The following is a 20,973-nucleotide window of genomic DNA, read 5'->3' as shown; positions in this document are numbered from 1 at the left end:
AAGCTTGGAATTTTAGTTTAGAACGTAATTTAAAAATTAATTATTGGCCGCACAAGTCACATGTCTGGCCCACGAATTCGATCGTTTTGCCCCATCTATAGAAGAAACCAAACTACATATACATGTACATATTTCTTGTATTTGTTTGTTTTGTTCTTTCGTTTCGGTTTCTGTGTCTTTAAGCCTTTAAGTCGAAACTATTTTTATATGAACAAACAAACGAACGAATCACTCAGAAAACAAGAATGAAAGAAAGTTCATCTTGTGGACTTTTAAATACCCTTGGAGATTGGTTCTTTGGATTCAGTTTATATAAAATTTGGCTGTATTGCAGAGTACAAATGTTTTATAGATGATACAGTGATTTTTTCCAAGTAGCTTCGATCTAATGTGGCAAATGCTGTTGCCCCACTGCTGTGAAAATGTTTTATTACCCACTGAAAAGGTGCACACACAACGGGAAATGCATTTGTTTGAGATAACAATGAACCTGCTGAGGGTAGAACTATGCTCGCCTCTGTGCCACGTGTCGGATCGCGTCTCTCACCTCATCGGCAACTAATTGCACTTAGCACTGCCAGCAGCAACAGCAGCAGCAGCAGAAACAAGCAATAATTTGTTAACGTTGTCAAGGGGACATGCCCACTGAAGCTCGATAATCTCATAAGTCCTCCTCGCTTTCTCTCTCATTCTCTATGAAGAATACTCCCCTCGATCTACACTTCTCCCCCGTTGCTGCATTTATAGCTGATAGCAGGAGGGGCATCAACAGCAGCAACAGTAACAATTAGGAATGTTTAATATATAAAATTCAATAAAAGATTATTATCTGTTTTCATAAGTACATAAATACATACATACATATATGTATATGCAACATAAATTTAATAATATATAAATAATATTTTATACTCTATTCATTCATTCCAACCTTCGATATACTCCTATTGTATACACTACGTATACTTAATATTATGCTGTGTAATTAAAAAGAAAACAATTAATACTCATTGTGGAGCAGACATGTGTGACTTTCATTCAAATATAATTGAAATTGTTCTGCTTCCCTTAAATGGATTCCATCGATCTCTTCTTCTAATTTGAAGCCCACAAATCGTATAAATAATCTCAAGTAATTGCCAAAATGGCAGCAACTTTATGAAGAGCAAAATAAATAACGAAAATTGAAACAAAAATAAACTGATTGTGTCTAAAAATAAAACTTAGACAAAAATCAAGTTGAATAATTTACCAAACAAAGACAGAAAACATACCATACAAAACATTTAAATGGTTTGTAGAGACGCAACAAACACTCACAGATCTGGCCTGAAGCTTTTGAAACAGTTTTTGCTTTTGGCTGGGCTTTCGCAAGAGAAAATGCACTGCGTCGATCAACACTCAACGCACAAACAATGCAAAATGTGAATATTTTTAGATAATTTTATATTTAATTAATTTTCTTTGGGTCGAAATTTGAATGCAAATAAACCGAAATTGTTAAGTGCCGCAAAAGCTTTGCCCGCTCTCTCACTCTCATTCTCCGTCTGTACAAGCTTCTGACGTAATTGTGTCGTTGGTTTGTTTGTTGTTATTGTCTTCTGATCGAAGCTTGCTGGCTGCTGCCTGCTGCTCTGCTGTTGCTTTGCTGCTGCCTTGCCGGTTTCGACAAGAGCCAGTGGCAGTGGCAGCGGCGGCGGCGGCAGAGGCAGAGGCAACAACAACACAGCATAGCAACTAGTGTCGGTGGGGTAAATATAATTAAACTTTCGAATGGGATCAGTAAGCAAACCGAGCAAACGAACAACGAGCAGAGCCAGCAGAAGCAGCAGCGGCGGCAGCAACAGCAGCGCCGTGCAGTTTCGTATCATTTTAGTTTCACTCAAATGAGCGAGCGTGTTGTGTGAAGCTTTTGTGGGGCCCCCGAAGCTTTTCGCCACTCAATTGGGGAATGGCCGCGTAGTCAAGTTTCATGCCAGCGCCAAATGCCGTTGAATTCAGTCATTCAAAGAGAGTGACCGCGTGCGAAAGTCAGAGTCAAGAGGCACACACACATCATACAGAAAGATATATAGTACATAAATTAAAATAAATTTAAAGCAAAACCTTAGAAGCAAAGCCATACCGAAGTCATTCTCGAAAAGAAATCCAGAGCCAAAACAGAGCAGAAAACCCCAAAGTGTTTGCCACAAAATAAAAAGCGAAAGGGAAAAACCCAAAACAGGAGACGACACAGACACATCCGAAAGTAGCTCGCTCAAAAGGAACATTCTGGCAACAGGCTGACGACAGGCTTCTCGTCTAACTAGCGGTTAATCTCCACTCTCTCCCACGCCACCCCACTCTCGCTCTTTGCACTCACTCTTGCCTGCCTGCCTGTCAAGTGGGACACGCAACATATGTTTGGCAGGCTACACCCCAGGCGGCGATACCGTTGAACCACCATATGTTGGCGCCGTTCTAGGACAGGAACGTGTGTGGATTCTCAAGAGATTCTCCAACAGAAGAGAACAAGTGTCTGTCATTGTGTGCAAAGAAACAACAGCAAAAATAATATAGAAACCAGAGTGTGCATTTTTTGTGCGCGTGTGTATGTGTGCGTATCGTTCTAACGGTGCTCTATCAGTGTGCAAAAAGTGCAATTGAAAGAAGTCAAGCGAAAGAAACAGAAGTGCAGTCCACAACAACAACAACCACAAAAAAGGTGGAGAATTAATTGCGTGTCTCGTACCGTACTGTACTCGAAGGTACTCTCCAACCACTCGAATCCGGGACATCTGAAGAGTGTGCTGCTCCTGTCGAGAGTTAGCATTTGATTGCCGTTGCTACGAGTACCTGTTGTTGTTGTTGTTGAGTTTGTGGTTCTTCTTCTGCATATCCTGTCGCATCCGCATCCATCCAGCATTCTTATGAAACCGGAAAATTGGCTGAAAACGAACAATGCTAAGGTAAATGTCAAGACCACACCCATATGCCCACTCATCCGTTTTATCCGTTTCATCCTTTCCCCGCTCCAGCATATGGCAATATGCTGCAAAAATGTAATGCGCAAATATACATCGGTATCTCGTATATCGTTCTCCCCCCCTCTCTCTCTCTCTCCCTCTCTGCCTCTTTGACGCTGTATCTATCAATGGCAAAATTGCGTTAAAGTATCTTTTTTTATGTATCTTTAAATGCGTTTATGGCATTCGACAGAGTCTCTCAACTGTTTTATTGTTGTATTTCGGTTGTGGATCATTAGGTTCGAAGAATTTGCATTGATTGTATTGCTGCTGTTGTATTGAATTTCACAAAGAAGGGTGGAGGGAGGAGAAAAAGAAACGAAGAATCTACAGATGTTGAGAATCGGAGAACGATACGACGATTAAGATATATTGTAAAGACCAGTCGTTAGATATTTCACACTATCTGGTGGATCTGAACTGAATTTGGAGAGCTTTTTGCGTTGAAAATTTATTCAATTAATGGCAGTTTTTACTTTGGAGACTTCAATTTGAATCTAAATACTCTAGGGATCAAAGAAGCAGCTCGTCTTTAGCTAGTAACTCTACCTCATGAATAGAACGCAACAATAGAATACATTTCCAAAGAATAATCAATAAATAAATTCGTTGAAATACGTCATTTGTTTCGCTTCTTTTTAACAAATTTATAGACATCTCTGGGTAAGCCAAAGTCTCTTTTGCGAACCTTTGCCCATGAATAATTTGCCAAAACAAATATTAGGTATAAAACCAACCTTATGATTATTGTAATTTCAAGAACTCCATACAATATATAATTTTCAATTCATAATTTTTTATTAATTTACGTATAATACTCGTATAAAAAATCATTTACAAAACACCTCGAACAAAAACTGCGTTGCGTGTGTACATACATATGTGTGCATACGTGTGCTCTTGTAAGTTTAGTTGTTGTTTCTTGTTCAGATAGTTGTTTTTTCCATTGTAAAAAAATAAAAAACAAATAAAAAACAAAAACTAAAGTTCGCGTACGACATTCAAATGAATGCAATGCATATTGTTGCTTTGGTTTTGGCTTGGAATTTTAAATTGGAATTGGAATTCAAAACTGAAATTGAAATTCAAAATCGATTTCAAATACATAATGTCTACACACACACACACACACAATAGACAGTGTGTCAGTGTATCTGTCTGTATCTTTCAAGCTACGGCAGAGGTACATATCCGGGTTCAGGTGCGAATGCGAACCTACGTCAGTTGTTTCAGTAGTTTTTTCAGGCAGTGAAACCTCTCGACTTGTGTCTTCGTCAGTCTGGGGCGCCCTGTCTGGTCACGTGTAAGGGTAGGCTGTAGGCCTCACAATTGACGTTGCATACAACAAATGAGAGGGAACAACTGAAGCAGGCCCAAAACCCCCACTAATTACATTACATTATATATAACACTTGGCGCAACGTTTGTCTGTTTGCCTGTTTGTAGTTTGTTCACGTTGTCTCAACCTCAATTGGAATTTAAATTTTTCATCCAAAGTTTCGGATACCGATGCAAGAAATATTGCAAACATAGACGGACAGGCAATAAAGCATACATAAATATAAATATAAATAAAGTGAAAGATACAGATACAGAGATAATGAGATACTTTGAAAGACAGTTGTCTTTTGTATGGCTTAGAACTTGTGCGCTCTCACCTCATTGGAAATTGTTTAAACAGTTTGCCCATTTGTTTGTTTGCCTTGTTTACTCGTAGTTGTCTGCTTTCCACATTCTACTAGTCCACATGCCACACAAACTCGTGAAGAAATTCTACCACTAAGCCCATCGATCCACTGCCGCTGGCTGCACTTGTTACGCGGCAAATATATCTGTATACATATATGTATATATCTGCAAAATGTTGTGCGCACATGCAAATGTCCCAGTGGGTCGTGTGGACTCTGTCTTTGGCACATATTTGACCACGCGGTCGGTCGGTCTTCGTGCTCTGTGAAAGGTTAATAACCTGACTTTAAATTAGCCAAGCCACAGTCCCAGTCGCCAGTCGCCAGTCGCCAGTACCCAGTCGGTCCCCGAATCTACCTGAGCCTGATGTATCTGTATCTCTGCCATGATGTTTGCTGCTGGCTTATGACCCCATTCAACCGTGGGCAGGCTGGGCTGTCCACAGAATACTGTCCGCATACATAATAATAATTCCCCAGGGTAGACGCAGACCCGTGAAATGTGTTTATATATCTTGAGGTACGAGTATTAATGGCCCCAGGGCGGGGCTGGAGCCATGAAGAACGTGCCACGCAGAGAGGTTCGGTAACCTAAGCTGATTAGGAGTTGAATCTATGTATCTCTATCCTATGCCCAGATCTGACATGTAATTATGCAATTTCAAAACCATTTTTTGGCTTCTTTTTTTTTGTTCTTCTATATTTTGTCTGAGCGGAGGCGTATGATTTATATCTTTGGCTGTATCTATAAAATTGTCTTAGGATCAGAGAGGAACATACTATGGACACATCTTGAGTGCGAAGCAGGTCTCTGGCTCTCTTGCCTCAAGACTAATTGCAGCTTGCGTGGCCCAACTTCGTGACTTGTAAATAACCGAGATAATAGCAAAAAAAAAAAAAAAAAAAAAAAAAAAAAAAAAACGAAATCGTTTCGGCCTAATGATGGTTGGACACCAGACACATACAAAGTGTACAGATGCTGCAGATACAAATGCAGATAAAGCAGATACAGAAACAGATACATGGAAATTGCGTGTTGAATAATTCTCCTTTAATTGCGCTGCTAAGGGGCAGCCGCAACACTCACTTTGAGCCTCCTCCAGTGGGGCAGTTGTGCAATGCATTTGTATATCGTACTCGTACATTTAATTGACATCTGTCGTTAACTGACTTTATGAAATATATCTATATCTAGATCAATATCAATTCTATTTTGTTTATTTATATATTTTAGTTAAACAAAGTTTTCTTCTACCTTTTGTTTTGTTTTTCAACCGTTTTATCTTTACAACTTTTGTCGCTCTACATTATTGAAACAGTACGAGTATCTATCAGCCATCTGTTTTCTGTACAAAAATGCTGTATTTGCATTGGATCCATCTTCCCATCGGATCATCTGCAAATGGATCTTCCTGACTCTACACACCAACCTCATTCCTGCTGGCCCCTACATCGTATGCACATATATTTGGGTTACTTTGCATTTGCATATCAACTATTGCTCTGGAGGGGCACTGCCACTCGTGTATTTGCCGTCTCGAATTTTAGCATATTCTGCATTATTCATGAGCGCCTCTACTATCTCCCATCACAACCTTACGAACCCCAAAAGTAACTCCACAGCCAAAGAAAAAAAAACCCTTTGAAATGCAATCAAGTTTGATAAGTTTTGTGTGTTGTTTGTTGTGCTGTGCTCTAGTTAATGTTGCAGTGGCTGTTGCTATTGTTGCTGCTGCTGTTGTTGTTGTTGTTATTGATTGTCAACCTTCAGCGCACAACGACGTTGTATGCCGCACACGGCGAAGGTCGGCCACTGCGTTCGTTCATTGTCCGTCGGCCTATCGGCATTTATTTAATGCACAAAAAAAAAAAACAAAAACAAAACTAAAACTGAACAAGCTTGAAGATACATATGTATGTGTGTGTTTACATATGTATACATATGCATTTACATACAGATACATATGTATCTTTGACTTTGATTATTGCTGCTTGTGTATCTGTGTAGTTCTAATTAAAAATGGATACGTTCAAGTTAAGGACAGAGGCGGCAGCTAATTGAATTAAGCCCAGGTCCAACACACACACAGTCACTAGCAGCAGATACAAAAGTATCTGTGTGTGTGTGTGTGTACGTGTGCGTGATGTTGGGTGGCAAGTCGGGGTTGCCGGCTGCTATCTACCTGTTGGCGCTATTTCGGTTTCCAGATGGGCCATAAATAAGTGCCATAATAACCATTCCCATCCCCAAAGTTTTTCAGCTATTTTAAAAAAGATATTCCTCGCTTTTGTCCCACTGTTTGCTTAAGAGACAATGGGGAACACAACACAACTTTCAGCTGTTTAAATAGCACTTAAAAACCTAAAATACAAAAATATCTAAAATACTAAATAAACTAAATGGGGATACAGCAGATACAGACAGATATACAGATACAATATGTAGAGCACAAATGCTGCCTGTCCCAGATCGGATCCGAAAGAATGCGACAATTTCTACAGAGGACAGTGGCAGCTCAAAGGAAAGACAGCCCCCCATTCAGTCTCTCTCTCACATTGTGTACGCCTTTGTTAGGTATCACTGTTTACGAAAACAAAATTAATTAATTGAAAGAAAATTTCTGCCTTGGCTGAAGCTCATTCAAGTGTTGCTCTCGATCTAGATCTCATTTTTTGGTGTTCCTCTTTCTTTCTATTTATTTATTTTATTCTTTCTTTTTTTACTGCGGTTGCCAGGCGCCGGCGACGCTGATATTTCTCCTCGGGTATTTTCTGAATATTTTAAAATACATTTTTCTACACGTTTTTCGTGTCGTATACGTAATAAATTCTTCCGAATTCTTTTCTTTTATTTACCTTTTATGTTATTTTTGTCTTTCTCCTTTCAGGTAAGCCTCCACTCCATCCAAATCGGTATCGATAATCGCTCTTGCTATCGCCATCGACTGGCTATCGCGTGAGTATCGATTGTTTCTTTTGCCCATCAACATTCCACACGAAGACAAAAGTTCAGTGACCAAAAAAAAAACAGTCAGCCAGAAGAAGCGCCAAAACGTCAGAAAATCAAAGAAAAGCGCGTTTGTTGTAATGGAAATGGAAATGCGAGAAAAGATTTCACTTTCCCGCTTTAAACGGCCACAAAACAGAGACACAGAGTTGTGGATACTTTGTTGCAGGTGTTGTTGCGGCAGTTGCGCATAGAAGTTCCCCTCCAGTCACACACGCACACACACACAAAATGAAGATGATTTTTAATCTGTTGTGGTGGTGCTTTCGGTTGAGGCTTTCACAAACAAAATGAATATGAAAAAGAAAAAGAAACATTAATGGCTGAATGAAAGGTCTAGTTGAATCAATTGCAGAATTGTCCAGCATCCAGGAGTTTCCTGTACTCTTTGATTTAGTAACAAATTGAAACATTTTCAAGTTCTGATTATCCGATGGCCGATGTTAAGCAAATGATTCCATTTTCGATTCCAGTTTGATAGTCGCGTATTCCGTTGCCCTTTTACACAAAGTTCTTTGACTTTTGTAATCTCGTTTTTTTTTCTTCTCTGCTTACTTTCCACACATATGTACATATATGGACTTTTCTCTACCTCAGCATTTTTTGCATGCCTTTTCTGTGTGAGTGAGTTTTTCTTAGTTAGTTTGCATATTTTAAAGTTAGCCAAGAGATCGCAAGAGATCTCACAATTCATCTGTTGGATCTCTCGAATGCAGTTTCGGTTTCAGTTGCCTCAATCGGAGTCGCAGACACAGACAGAAAGACACAGAGCCGTCTCGCCTCTCAGGTGCTTCGCTGTGGTGGTTGCTTTAGTTACTGTTGTTTCTGTTGTTTCTGGTGGTGGTGCAGGCGGTGGCGCAATGCTTTGGCATGTGCATGTGCATGACTCTCGGGTGCATTGTACAACACAACACAACACAACCCACAAAAGCGGAGAGAAACAAACTCAAACATACAAAAACAATTGCCACAACAGCAACAGCAGCAACAGCAGCCAAGTGGCAGTGGCAAGCAGCAGCAGCCAGCGGTTTGTGGCTTGTTTGGGTTGGGTTGGGCTCTCGGTTTGCTCTTGCTTTTGCCTTTTGTTTCTGCTGTTTTTTTTTCCTAAGTGAAAAGCAGTGTTTTCCAGTCATTTTCCCCATTAGCAAAGCTGTGGCTGTGGCCTACTGCTGCCAAGAAGCCACATGAAATTACCAGTAAACGCTGAATGAATTTGTTTAATCCTTTGATGAAAGAACAAGTTATTCTATGGATTATCCACTGAATTCATAATCCATAGTTTTCCTTTCACTGGAAGAGGAAGTTTCCCTTAAGCAAATGTCAGATTAAATTAAGATTTTTTCTTTAATTTAATAATAATAATAATAAGTATACGAATTGTTTGAAAACTCCTTTCACTTTTTATTTGAAAAGTTGAAACCAATCCGTCGCCGTCGTCGTCGTCGTCGTCGTGCAACGAAGCATTGCCTGAAGCTGCAGCCGAATGTTTGCCACATTGCCACAGATATGTACGTGGCATGGCATGGGGCGAATGCTTGGTGAATGCTGTGGCAAGGCAGTGCGGCAAGGTGGCATTTCAGAGCTCCACTGACACAGAGACCAACTAAAGCGCAACGCAACAAAACGCAGCACAAAAGCAAAACACTGAAAAGCAGACAAAACGAATCGTAAAAATAAAAACAAGCTCCGTCCGCGCCAAGACGAAGCAGCCCCCAAAATGTGGCACGAACTCTGCCACTGCCTTCCAACGACTAACCTTTCGAGATAGTAGAAGTATATTAGGCCAAGATGATGGGGCATTCCTAGGGATCGAAATGTTTATCGAAGCGTAACTGTGTATCTTATAGTTACAGATACATCACATCGTACGAGTATTTGTATGGACATATGATAGATGGAACCCCAAGCGGGCGTCGAGAGAGAACTATAATTGAAATCGGATTTCTATTTTTATGCCATGATTACTGCGATGTGGTGCGGTGTGGTTTGTGGAGTGTGTGTGTGTGTGTGTGTCAGCTCCACTCGAGTGTGGAGCTCTGAGCAAACTGAAGCGCCGAAGGCATCGGCTCATGTCTAATAAGCAGCAGATTACGCAGCTCGCACTTGAATGCTCACCGAAATCGGTGGCAGGGGTGGCCGGCCAATCCTCCTCCATCGCCAGTCAACAGCGTTTCAACAGCTACCTCAATGTACAATGTGGCTCTTCAGCAGATTGGCAGATTCAAGTGTGTGTTGTGTCTGTGTGTTAGTGGATGGCATCTGAATGCCAAATACGTGGGGGCCAGCCAGAATAAGATTTCGATTTCGGTTTAGAGCATACTTAAACCATCAACGCCGCAGATCGGTCTTAGATCGCCTTAGATAGGAGTATTTGAATGACGTAATCTATAAGTCAAAGAAATCAGATTGCATAACGATTTGTACTCTTTTCTGTTCACAATAATATTTAAAATTGTAAACACGTAGCTCTGTTCGTAGTCTGTTTGTCCCGCATCGAAAGAAAGTGAAATTACGCAAAATTGTGCTATAATTTCAAATTCAAATAAAAAAAGAGTCATGCACCAGGCCACGATCTGGCATGGCAGTTAGAGTCTATAACGGTGGACACGGCACGGCACGGCCTTGCTACCAAGGCACATTGAATAAGATAGAATAAAGGTTCGCTGACAAGGGTTTTCTGTGGTTGTTGAACTGCTCCCAAGTTGAAAAAGCTTGCCGACTGCTGATTTACAGTTTTAGATCCAATTTACAGATTAGTTTCAGTTCACTATCCATTGCATTGCCTGAATGAATGAAACTTATATTCAATAGATTGTAGATTAAAGATTATAGATGATTATAGTTGGTGCATGATCGTGTGATTTGTGTGTTGTGGGGGGGGGGGCCATTAACCGATTCGACCTGCACGTGCAGGCGGACCTCATCTCGAAACATCATCTGAACGGCAGAGAGCGTTGGTTGATTGATGATAAGCCCGTTTATATATATATATATATACCTACATATGTTTTAATGGCATTAAACGAGTATATATATAGACCGCCGACTCGTACCGATGTAATAAGCAATAATTTTTTGAACTTTTGTGTTTGTGTAAGCAATTTTATTTTATTTTAATTTCAGCTGTTGCCGAGTGTCTCGGTTAGTCTCTTCTCCGCCATCTTATGACAATTTTAATATTATTTTTATATACATCTCTTTCGGGGCCAATAAACCCTCGGCGACTTTTGCTGGCTATGGGAAAAGAAAAGGAAAGGGAAAGGGAGGGGAAATAATCAACATTTCAACAAATACAACAACAACAAAATTGTATTAAATTATTAAGTACTTGAATGCATTTAAAGATGGCCCAAATTTCGAGCACTTATGGCAGAGCCAGACACTCAACGGAAGCATAAAACCCATCAGCGAGATGAGTTAATTGCTGACAAAACAATGAATCAACAACTTGATCTGGGGCCAAGCCATAATTTCCAGGCGACTTAGTCATCTGTTGAATCAATCAGGTAGCTCAATCAGAGCCACAGCAACAGCCACACCCCCCCATCGACCCACAACAGTTGGATGCATATTTCATGAATGTTTTCTCAAGTTTTGTGGGTGTGCGCATCTCTTTATCAAAGAGTGAACACAAAAAAAAAAGCAACAAAATAAACATCTTTCGAATGACTTTTTATTCGTGCTCTTTCGTTGCTAAAGAAACACTTGGCTAATCCACAAACTGAATCTGGCACAACATTCACCGAGCCGAGCCGAGCCAAGCCGACTGTTTATACAACTGTTTTTTGTGTAGATAAATATATTATCTATGTACAAACATACATATGAAAATATATCTGTCGAATATTTTATGTTTACCTGGCAGCAAGTGTTCCACTTTGTTTTGTCAACTTTTTGTTTGTATATCTATATTCCGTAAGTATTTATCATTCTGCCAGCGGAAATAATTCTTGCAATTGTATATTGAGGAGATTGCCTTTTGGCTTTCACTGCCGCACAGCGGAAGTCAAAGAAACGTTCGCCACAAAATAGAGCCAGAGCAGCAACGGATATTATGGCGAGAATACTCGTATTACGAATTGTATTTTGCAACGATTGCTTTTTGATATTTATTTTAGCAACAAAATAGGGAAAAGCGCGGAAATGACCCCACAAAACCATTGCAAATTGGATTATCATAGTAAAATCTTCGTTTGCATCTTTGAATTTTAAACTAAAATTTGATCCTCTTGAATGGAATCGGGGAGATCTTGGAGAGCCTGCTACCTTCCAGTGCTGTAGATTTTCTGTGGATTCTAGAGCCTCTCCCCTGAAATGCATCCACGTATTTGCCTATTTTCAGCCCCCTGCTTACATTTTTGAGTAGAATGATTTGCTTAAATCGATTAGAATGCATCACCGGCAATCCCATAGATACTCGCACTACATAAATTCATATTCATATATATGTATCGCATCTGAGGCTTTCTAGGAAGTCCCTCTACGAGTATTTGATAGTCGCTGAAGTGCCGTTTCTGTGTTTGGCACAAAATCATTTATCAATTTTAATTACAAACTTTGTTGGTAACGAAATTTTTGAGCTTGTTTTTTTTTCCTTCGTTTTTGGTATCGTTCTGCCTTTTGAAATGTTTTGCGGGGAATGTGGGGGCTGGCTTCAAGGTCTGCCGCATTCGGGGCGAACGCATGCCGCCGCCTCGAAAGTGTATCTCGAAGTTTGTTTTTTTTGTTGCTGTAAGCGATTTTAATTGATTCCGAGTCAAATTGCCATTAACTGATAGAAACACGAGTGGTAGGCAGAAACACACACACACACACACACATGCTGGAGCCCCAGCCCATGCCCAAGCCCCCAACTCCCTGACTGATTTTCTGAATCCGCATGCCGAAACATCATTACAGTCTATCATATAGATACGTAGTTCGAGTAGATACTCATCGTCACATTGCTGTAATTACAAGTTGCATGATTCTGAAAAGTCACGCCACAAAACAATGAACGACATCGACGAAAGAACAACACTCCCCGTGCTAGTAAAACACACAAAACCCACACCAGAATGGTATACAAAAACAACAAGAACAACAACAAAAACTATAACTAGACACAACAGCAATACGCCATTTCCAAAAGCCACAAAAAAGACACTGAAGAAGAATCGAATCCAAAAACAAAAACAGAGAGATAGAGAAAGAGAGAGGAAAAAACACAGCAATTGAAAGTTTGTTTATCTAGTGGGTACCTGGGATTAAAAAATCGCTTAATTGAAATCAGTTGATACGCGAAATCAAATTAAATTCAACTGGAATGAAGCTGCAATAACAGTGGAAAAACTAAGTATCAAACGAATCGCATTTGAGCGATTTAAGTCTGTAGGTTTATCGAATACAAAGCCATCTAAAATGCACTTTTAATTTGTTAAATTTATTTATGTCAATCAAAACAATACTGTAAGTTGGTAAGACCATTTTCGGATGATTTTATTAGATAAGACTGAAGACCACAGCCTTATTTTTAGGCGCTGAAATACCTTTCGGTTTTAAGGATCTGACCAGATTTAATTGTTGTTTATCTTTCGCAAGAATATAGATACCAATGTATAGTTTATAGGATCGTAAATGACATCTGCAAGAGTTTACAAATAAACAAATAATAGTTTGAAATCTCATTTAAATTTAATAGGGTACTAGGCAGCGATTTAACAATCACTTTAACTTGGTATAATCAGCAGCCCAAGACAGCAATTATCTTCTTGGTCAAAAATAAATTCAACACACGGCTGTTTATCGTAAATTAAAGGTTTAATCAAAATTTTAATCAGATGCAATATTTAATAATGATTTATGCTTGAATTTATTCAAATCAAATATTAAATAATTCAATTAATTTGAATATTTATAAAACATCTGATATGGATAATTGATGCTAAGATATTTGTTTGTCTCTGTTTTCCATTGCAGGTAAATGTTTTTCCCTTACTTCAGCCATTTCTCGAGCGGTAAAGTAGCAATTAGTGGGTACTATTGGGTATTATGACATCGAAAGAAAAGCAATGATCCAAACACAATATTTGTTATTTATTGTTCAGAATAATATTTGCACAAATGCCAAAAGCCAAAGACCATTTCGCTGTGTGAGTGTGTGTGTGTGTGTTTGTCTGGTGGAGTACATTGTATCCGTATTCTGTTTGATCAGAATCTGTTTGAGTTGACAGCTGAAATGGTTTTAGGTATCCAATGGAATACCCACCACCTGCCCCTTAATGCTGTATCCATTAAGCCTAATCACAGGCAATTTTTTCACTTATTTTTATTTTTTATTTTTGAGAGGTGAACTTTCTATTTTCATTTGGCTTTTTAATGAACTTTAATTAAATTGCTTAATTTATAATTTTGTTGCAATGCAATCAGCGGACAATCAGACAGACAATCGGCAATTTACTTTTGTGTTAATTAAATTATTTAAACCAGAATCGTTTTTGCCCATCATTTGATTAAAACACGAGCCACAAATCGACCCAAAAGGTTGCATAACCCACAATAGAGTGGGTAGGGGGTGGGGGTTCATTGAAAATTCAGTTGTGGAAACCAAAAACAAAATTAATTGAAAGACTGAATATAACTGAATCTTTCTTTGTCACGTTTTCCTTTGGCTTTAATTTTGACACACAAAAAGTAACAATTAAAGCCCGATTCCCCTCCCCCCGAAAGTAGAGAGCCAGCCATCAAAAGCAGCAAAACCGAAAGCCAAAGGCACGAGACGCCAAAACCAGAAAAGAAAGAGAGAAGCAATAGGAGAAGAAGAAAAGTAAAAACTAAAAGAAATTCAATTTCCGGTTGAAATATCATCTACGAGTATATACGAATCAGCTGTTTTCACTATTAATACAAAGATAATTATCACCTACATGCATATTTGTGCACTAATATTGTGGCATCTGCTTTGAAAGAACCGATAAAATATCTAAAAAATCTTTTTTGAAGACCTTACATAGAAGGAATATTCTTTGCATTTCCATGGGAACAATCGCTTCCAACTGAACTCTGAACTGAACTCTCTCTGTATAGGGTACAGTTTTATGGGTTATTCAAAACACCTGTTGGCTTAGTTTTACTTTGATTCTTGGGTGTGGCGGAACTTTCGCTTTCAGTGTCTGCTTGGAAGTGCTACGAGGTACCGGTACCTCTCGTATTGTATGTGAAGTTATGCCAAAAAAAAAACGCAAGTAAATCTGAATCTGATTTCGTCGGTCTCTGTGTCTGGCCATCGAATCGAATGGTATATGGAATTGAATGCGTATTTGAAATGTCGGTCGAACCGGTTCGGGGTTTGGGGTTTGGGGTTTGAGGTTGCTGGATGATCGGCATAACAATTAGCCGCGATTTGCATTTGCATATAGTAGTAGTAGTAGGGTTGGAGCAGGAGGGTGGGGTCTGCCCAAGAATTCCAGATATCACACTTTCGTTTCGACCTTTGCGGAACTGAAGTCTCTCTCTCTGGCTCCTTCCTTCTCGTTTCTCGTTTGGTCTGACTAGCTGCACCGTGTGCGCTTGGCCACAGAAACTTGGCTAGATACAGATACATTTGCAATGGACACGGCTTATTGGGTCAGGGTCGCCCTGAATGAGTCTGTGTCTTGCCAAACAGTCAAACAGCGAAGCGGAGCCAGCCAAGACACATCAGCTACAGCTACAGCTACAGATACTGATACAACTAACACACAACAGACAGATACAGCAACGGCAACAGGTCCCCCTCCCCCCACCCAAACAATAGCAGTAATAATGGCAACAAGCTTGGCCCGACTTCGACCTCAGAGCTGAGCGATACACCGCTCGGTCGCTCCTCCACCGCTGTTTTGTATTATATTTCTCGTACGGTGGGGCGGCTGCCTGCTGCTGCCAGCCGTAGTAATGCAGTGCAAGATGGTTTTGGTATCTGCAAGATACATTAACGCTCTTGCCTCAATGTTACCCGAGAGTTGTATTTCTGCTGCTGCCGCTGCTGCCGCTGCTGCTGCTGCTGCTGTTGGGTTTCTTTTTTGGCATCCATCATGCGCAAATAAACATTAATCAAGCAATCAAAACAGCCAAGCAATTCAAAAAACAGAAAACCAGAAAACACAAAAACTGTTGCAAAATGTTTCGTTAAATATTTGGCTAAATTGTAGCATTTGAACGAACCGTTATTCTGCTGTGCACCGAAATAACGGTAAAGCTAATGAAGCAAAATTATAATAATCATGTGTCTGTACGTCTGGCTGCTGTCTCTGTCTCTGTGTATATATGTATAATGGCATCGCATTCTTGTTCATCTCATTATTATTGATATTGTTGGGGCTCCGAATATAAAGGCCAACGGAATCCCATCCGAAGCGGTCGAAACAAGTATAACACATAGTACCCCAAACAGTATAACAGTATACATATATACACATGCATATGTACTTATGTGTATATACAATGTAAATACATACATATGTATAGTAGAGGAAGAGATTATTGGTGCTATGCTTTTGTTGTTCGTGTAGTTGCTACCGATAATAATTTACATAATTTTTATTTATTTTTGGCTTTCGTTGTGTCGTTGTGCCCCGGCTTCTCCTAATTAGCATCAAAATCTATGGGAAAAAGAGAGAGAGAGGGGAAGTCCGCTTCTTATCGGCCGCTCCTTCTCCCTCCCTTTCCATCACCTCCTCAAAATTTGTACATATTTCTTCGGCTCTTATCAGAAGACATATGTACATATGTTTCGTATTTTTTTGGTTTTGTTTTATTTCGTTTTGTTGTTCCCGTCTGCATTGCAGTGCCACTTTGGAACTTGTAATTAGTGTCGAAGAAAATAGAAGTAATAAAAGGGAAAAACAAATGAGATAACGCAACAGATCGTTTGGCTAGAAACAAAAGAGCCGATCCTAAAAATAGACATTTTCCCCATGACTAGCTTCAAAATTTTGAACACACAATGTAACCTTTTTCTGTCAGTGCATAAAGCAGTAGCAGCCAGACAGAGCACCAGCCACAGCCACAGCAAGTGAAGTGCGAGGTGCATACAAAATAATGAAATCGAAAACGAACGGCCTGCAAAAATGCAACACACAAATGGCATTAATGCAGCTTACACTAACTAACACAGGCACACCACTCTTCTAGGCACACGCATTTACAGACACCCAGAAAGAGAGAGAGAGAGAGAGACAGAGACGCACCGACCGACCGACCGACCCGTTTGATCGCTTTATCAGCTGAGCTCGAGCAGAGCAGCACCCGCATTGCATTGCAATGCAAGTATCAAGAAGTGGATAAAGAGAGAGAGAGAGAGAGAGAGAGAGTGAGGTGGGAGCGGTGGGAGAGAGACCAGTTCGATCGACATCGACCGACTAACCCAACAGAGTGTGGTGCATGTTTGTGTGTGTTTTCTGTGCCCTTCTAAAAAAGCCCCAATGCACGAAACTCACTCAAACACAATCCCACTCGGCTCAAGAGCAGCTGCGCCACTGTGACGTCAGAAAAGCTTTTATCATTTGGTTGTGGGGAGAGTGGTGGGGAGCCAAGCCCGAACCGAACCACTCACTCGCGAATATTCTAAGCAGACCGCAGCGGCAGCGGCAGCGACCAGCCACAGCGACAGAGCCATGGCCGAGCAGAGTCGTCAATTCATTTTATTATTTTATTCCATTTCGAACGCGCAACCCAACGGACGCCTCTCGGCTAGAGTGCGGCGCCCCAATCAAGAAATATTCATAGAAAAGAGAGATATACCATATACGAGTAGAGCGAAAGAGATACCAAAAAGTCAAATATTCGAATGAAATAAACAGTGTACAAAGAGTGTGTAGTGTGCCAAAAGTGAAGTGAAGAAGTGAACGACGACTATTTCCAATTGTGATTCCGAAATAAACGATTTGCGAAACAAAATTGACATCCAAAGTCGAGGCAGACCGTACCAAAGGCAGCCCGCTGTCATCGCATCCATACGTTCGTTGTACGTAGGGCTACACAGATACCGTTAGTCCGAGGAGAAGACGTAGTCGCGTTTTGTAGGCGCCAATCGGGCACCCGTTTCACCCTACCCCCCGGTCGCCTTTGTCAGCACTTTTCCGCCGCCAAGCGCCTGTTCTCCTCCTCAATGGTTAGGCCGATGCCGATGCTGTTACTGTGCTAAAACAGAATCCACACGGAATCCAAATTCGTTTTTGCGTTACATTTTTCTGCACTGTCGGTACGTAGAAAAAAAAAAACACACACACACACTTGAAAATATAGCCCCCAAAACATGTGTATTACTTGTAAGAAGATCTGTGAGTGTATTGAAGCTTTGAGTAGACTTCGAGTGGAGTTTGCAGAGACTTTCTTTCAAATGAGGCAGGAGGGGAGAAAGATAAAGATAAATGGAAGAAAAACAACGATTTTCACTTTTATTTGAGACCAGTCCCTCACCGCCCTCCCCGCCCGTCTAGGCCAACTAGACACACAGCTACCGCAGCCCGTACACAGATATATACATACATACATACATACATTCATATGTACGTGTTGCACCTGTTTGCATGTTGCTGTTGAGGTTTTTGGCCAACAGTTGCGGCCAACACAAATACAGTTATGATAGTAAATCACAGAGATAATTAATTTGTGGTTAGCCCTCCTCCTTCTGTAACTTGTATTCAGTTATGTATATTTAAACGATAGATACATAGTTCTAGTACAAAGAGACCACAACATTCATGATTGAAAAAATCCCAAAGAAAGTGACTGGCAAAGCAATAAACAACAATTTCCGAAATTTGTTTAAACAATTTGATGGCCGAAAAATAGTGTTAATTCAATCTCAAGCGAATTATCAGATTAAAGAGAAAGTAAGTCCACAGGTAGGGCAAAATCAACTGGAAAAACCCTTCAAGGGCAAATTCTTTGCAAGCCTTTTTTTATTGCTTCATGAAAATATGCAGTAGACAATTACAATAAATACACGACAGGCTCAATTTGTGTTGTGTGGCGACGACGTCAATAGCAATTAATAAATAAATAATTGCCAAAGAAAAGTACAAAACAAACAAAAACAATCAAAGTATAGATCGATATTCCATTCCGACTAGCAGATACCCACCCGCTACTCGGATGTATGTATGTATTTCTTGTTCATAGAGAATAAATAGATTTACATACATATGTATGTGCTTATGTATGTACATATGTCCCAAATTGAAATGGAAAATGTGTAAATTATCCTTCTGCTAAATATCTGTACAGACATAAATATGTACATACATATGAGCGTACATATGTATGTACATACATTGACCTTCTCAAATACAGCATACCCTTGCTCTCTACAAATACCCCGTATAATAAAAACAAATACGAAAGAACCTAAAGAGTTAACTGGAACTGAGTGAATAATAATGCTCTCAACTCGACCCATCAGCGGGTGCCCCGAATGTGAACCCAGCCACGCGGCAGTTCTCATATGGAGATGCAAAGCGAGCAGAACGAACACCTCCCACCCACTCCACACCACACCCACACTGTACTGAACCGAACCCGGACCCAGAAAGACAATTTTAGTTGGTTACATTACTAAATTCACACGCAAACTAAGCACAAATTAATGGCACCCGTAGTCGCAGTCGTAGTCGCAGTCGTTGTCGTTGTCGCAGTGGTGGTGCGGTCTTGGATCGTGGCTTCAAGTCTGAGCTTTGCTGCTGTTTTGTTCTCCGTTTGCCTGTGAATGATATTTTGCTGTACAAAAGCTTTTTGCAAATAAATTTGCATGCGATTTGTGCAAATCGTCCGGCCGGGTCGAGCTACGACGCACACCGCGCACCACACACCGCACACCGCACACCAGGTCCGGTCCGGGTTTAACTAAGTTATTTAGACTGTGAATCATGCGATAGGACGACGCAAAGAATCTATTTGAATTGTATTATGGCACTCTGGTCCAAGTGCCTCATTGGTCTGCCTGCCTCAACCTCAACCCGTTTTCACCCGCTGCCTCTAACTGCTCCATCCCTCCCCTGCTGAATGTGTGTGTTTAGTGTATAGTATATATACGAGTACACGGTCGGGTCGGAAGCCAGTTATGATAGAAAATTTAATTTTTACAGTGAACGGCACAAACAAAATGATAAAAAAAAATACAGAAAGAAAGAACCTAAAGCAGATAAAACTTATACAAGAGATAGAGCTAAACGATATAATAGCCCCACAAACACACACACACAGTCACACATACATACGTATGTATAACAGTAGCACAAAAACAGAAGGCGAAAATTATAGAAGTGGATAATGGGGGAAAGAGGCATTAGGAATGAATACCCTCCCTCTCGACTCTGCTCCAATCCCATCATTCTGCCGCTGCTCTTCGATATTCTGTCACGATAACAACGCGGAACTTTCGAGTCGATCTGATCCGAACCGATACGTGCAGAGCCAAAAACAAAAAATTATTGTTGTTGTTTTTTTTTCGATTAAAATAAGCAATAAATAGAACAGAATTTAATGTTTAGCGCAGCGCGTAGGCTGCACTCATGCATACACACACACATGACAGAGAGCAGCCAGCGCACAAACAAAACAACAACGACACTGAAAACGAATTTAACAAATTTAAAGCAAATTAATTAATTAAAAGAAGCCCCCAGGCGGCACATTTGGCATTGGCTAGATAATGTACATACATATATAAAATGGCAGAAAACAAAAAATAAAGAAATAAAACAGCAGTGACAAAAAAATAATAAAAATAAAATAGTCATCGGCAATGGGATGATGATGATGATGATAATGATAATGAAAGAAGCAGACCATTTATAGAGGGATAAATATATGCAAACTGTATACGTATGTATGTATATTTATGTATGAGAGAGCTTCTAAGCAACGGTAGTTGATAGACAAAAGCTTTACCTCAGCGAAGAGCGAAAACAACAAATGATCGACTCGACCAAAAGAATTCACAAAATGATTTCCATTGGAAAACTCCAGAAAGCCTTTAGGACACACTCAAGCATGAGTTTAGTTCAGAGTTTTTTCCAGGACTTGCTCTGCTCTTAAACAAAATACCAGACACAAATCGAACTGAACCTAAACTATAGGCAGATTCGTCTCCTAATACTAAATTTGGCTTTGAGTTTAAGGCGTCAATCGAAAGCAAATATAAAATAGAATATTGAATATACAATCTAGAATACGAGTTTATGCAATATTTGATATAGGCCATGCAAGATTTTTTTTCTTTTTCGTTCTGTAACTGACATTCTCGTGCGTTTAT

General features: G+C 40.1%; 1 protein-coding gene across 3 annotated transcripts in view; it reads left to right on the top strand.

Annotated features, from left to right (window-relative positions):
• LOC111077019 (terminal nucleotidyltransferase 5C) overlaps positions 1-20,973 on the top strand; it is a 46,372-nt gene that overhangs the window by 22,294 nt on the left and 3,105 nt on the right. The window contains exon 1 of one of the 3 annotated variants that reach the window (XM_022371124.2): positions 2,009-2,948. The exons of 1 other annotated variant lie outside the window; for it this stretch is intronic. In XM_022371124.2, the coding sequence (XP_022226816.1) occupies positions 2,910-2,948 (39 nt within the window). In that variant the 5' untranslated portion in view covers positions 2,009-2,909. Of the gene's footprint in view, positions 1-2,008; positions 2,949-17,373; positions 17,920-20,973 lie in introns of those variants that run through there. One more of the 3 variants, XM_022371126.2, reaches the window with a different exon arrangement.

Source organism: Drosophila obscura, unplaced genomic scaffold (genome assembly GCF_018151105.1).
Source record: "Drosophila obscura isolate BZ-5 IFL unplaced genomic scaffold, ASM1815110v1 contig_186, whole genome shotgun sequence".
In the NCBI taxonomy this organism is placed as follows: Eukaryota; Metazoa; Arthropoda; class Insecta; order Diptera; family Drosophilidae; genus Drosophila; species Drosophila obscura.
Note: the sequence above shows the minus strand (reverse complement) of the source record. Positions and strands in the feature narration are given on the sequence as shown.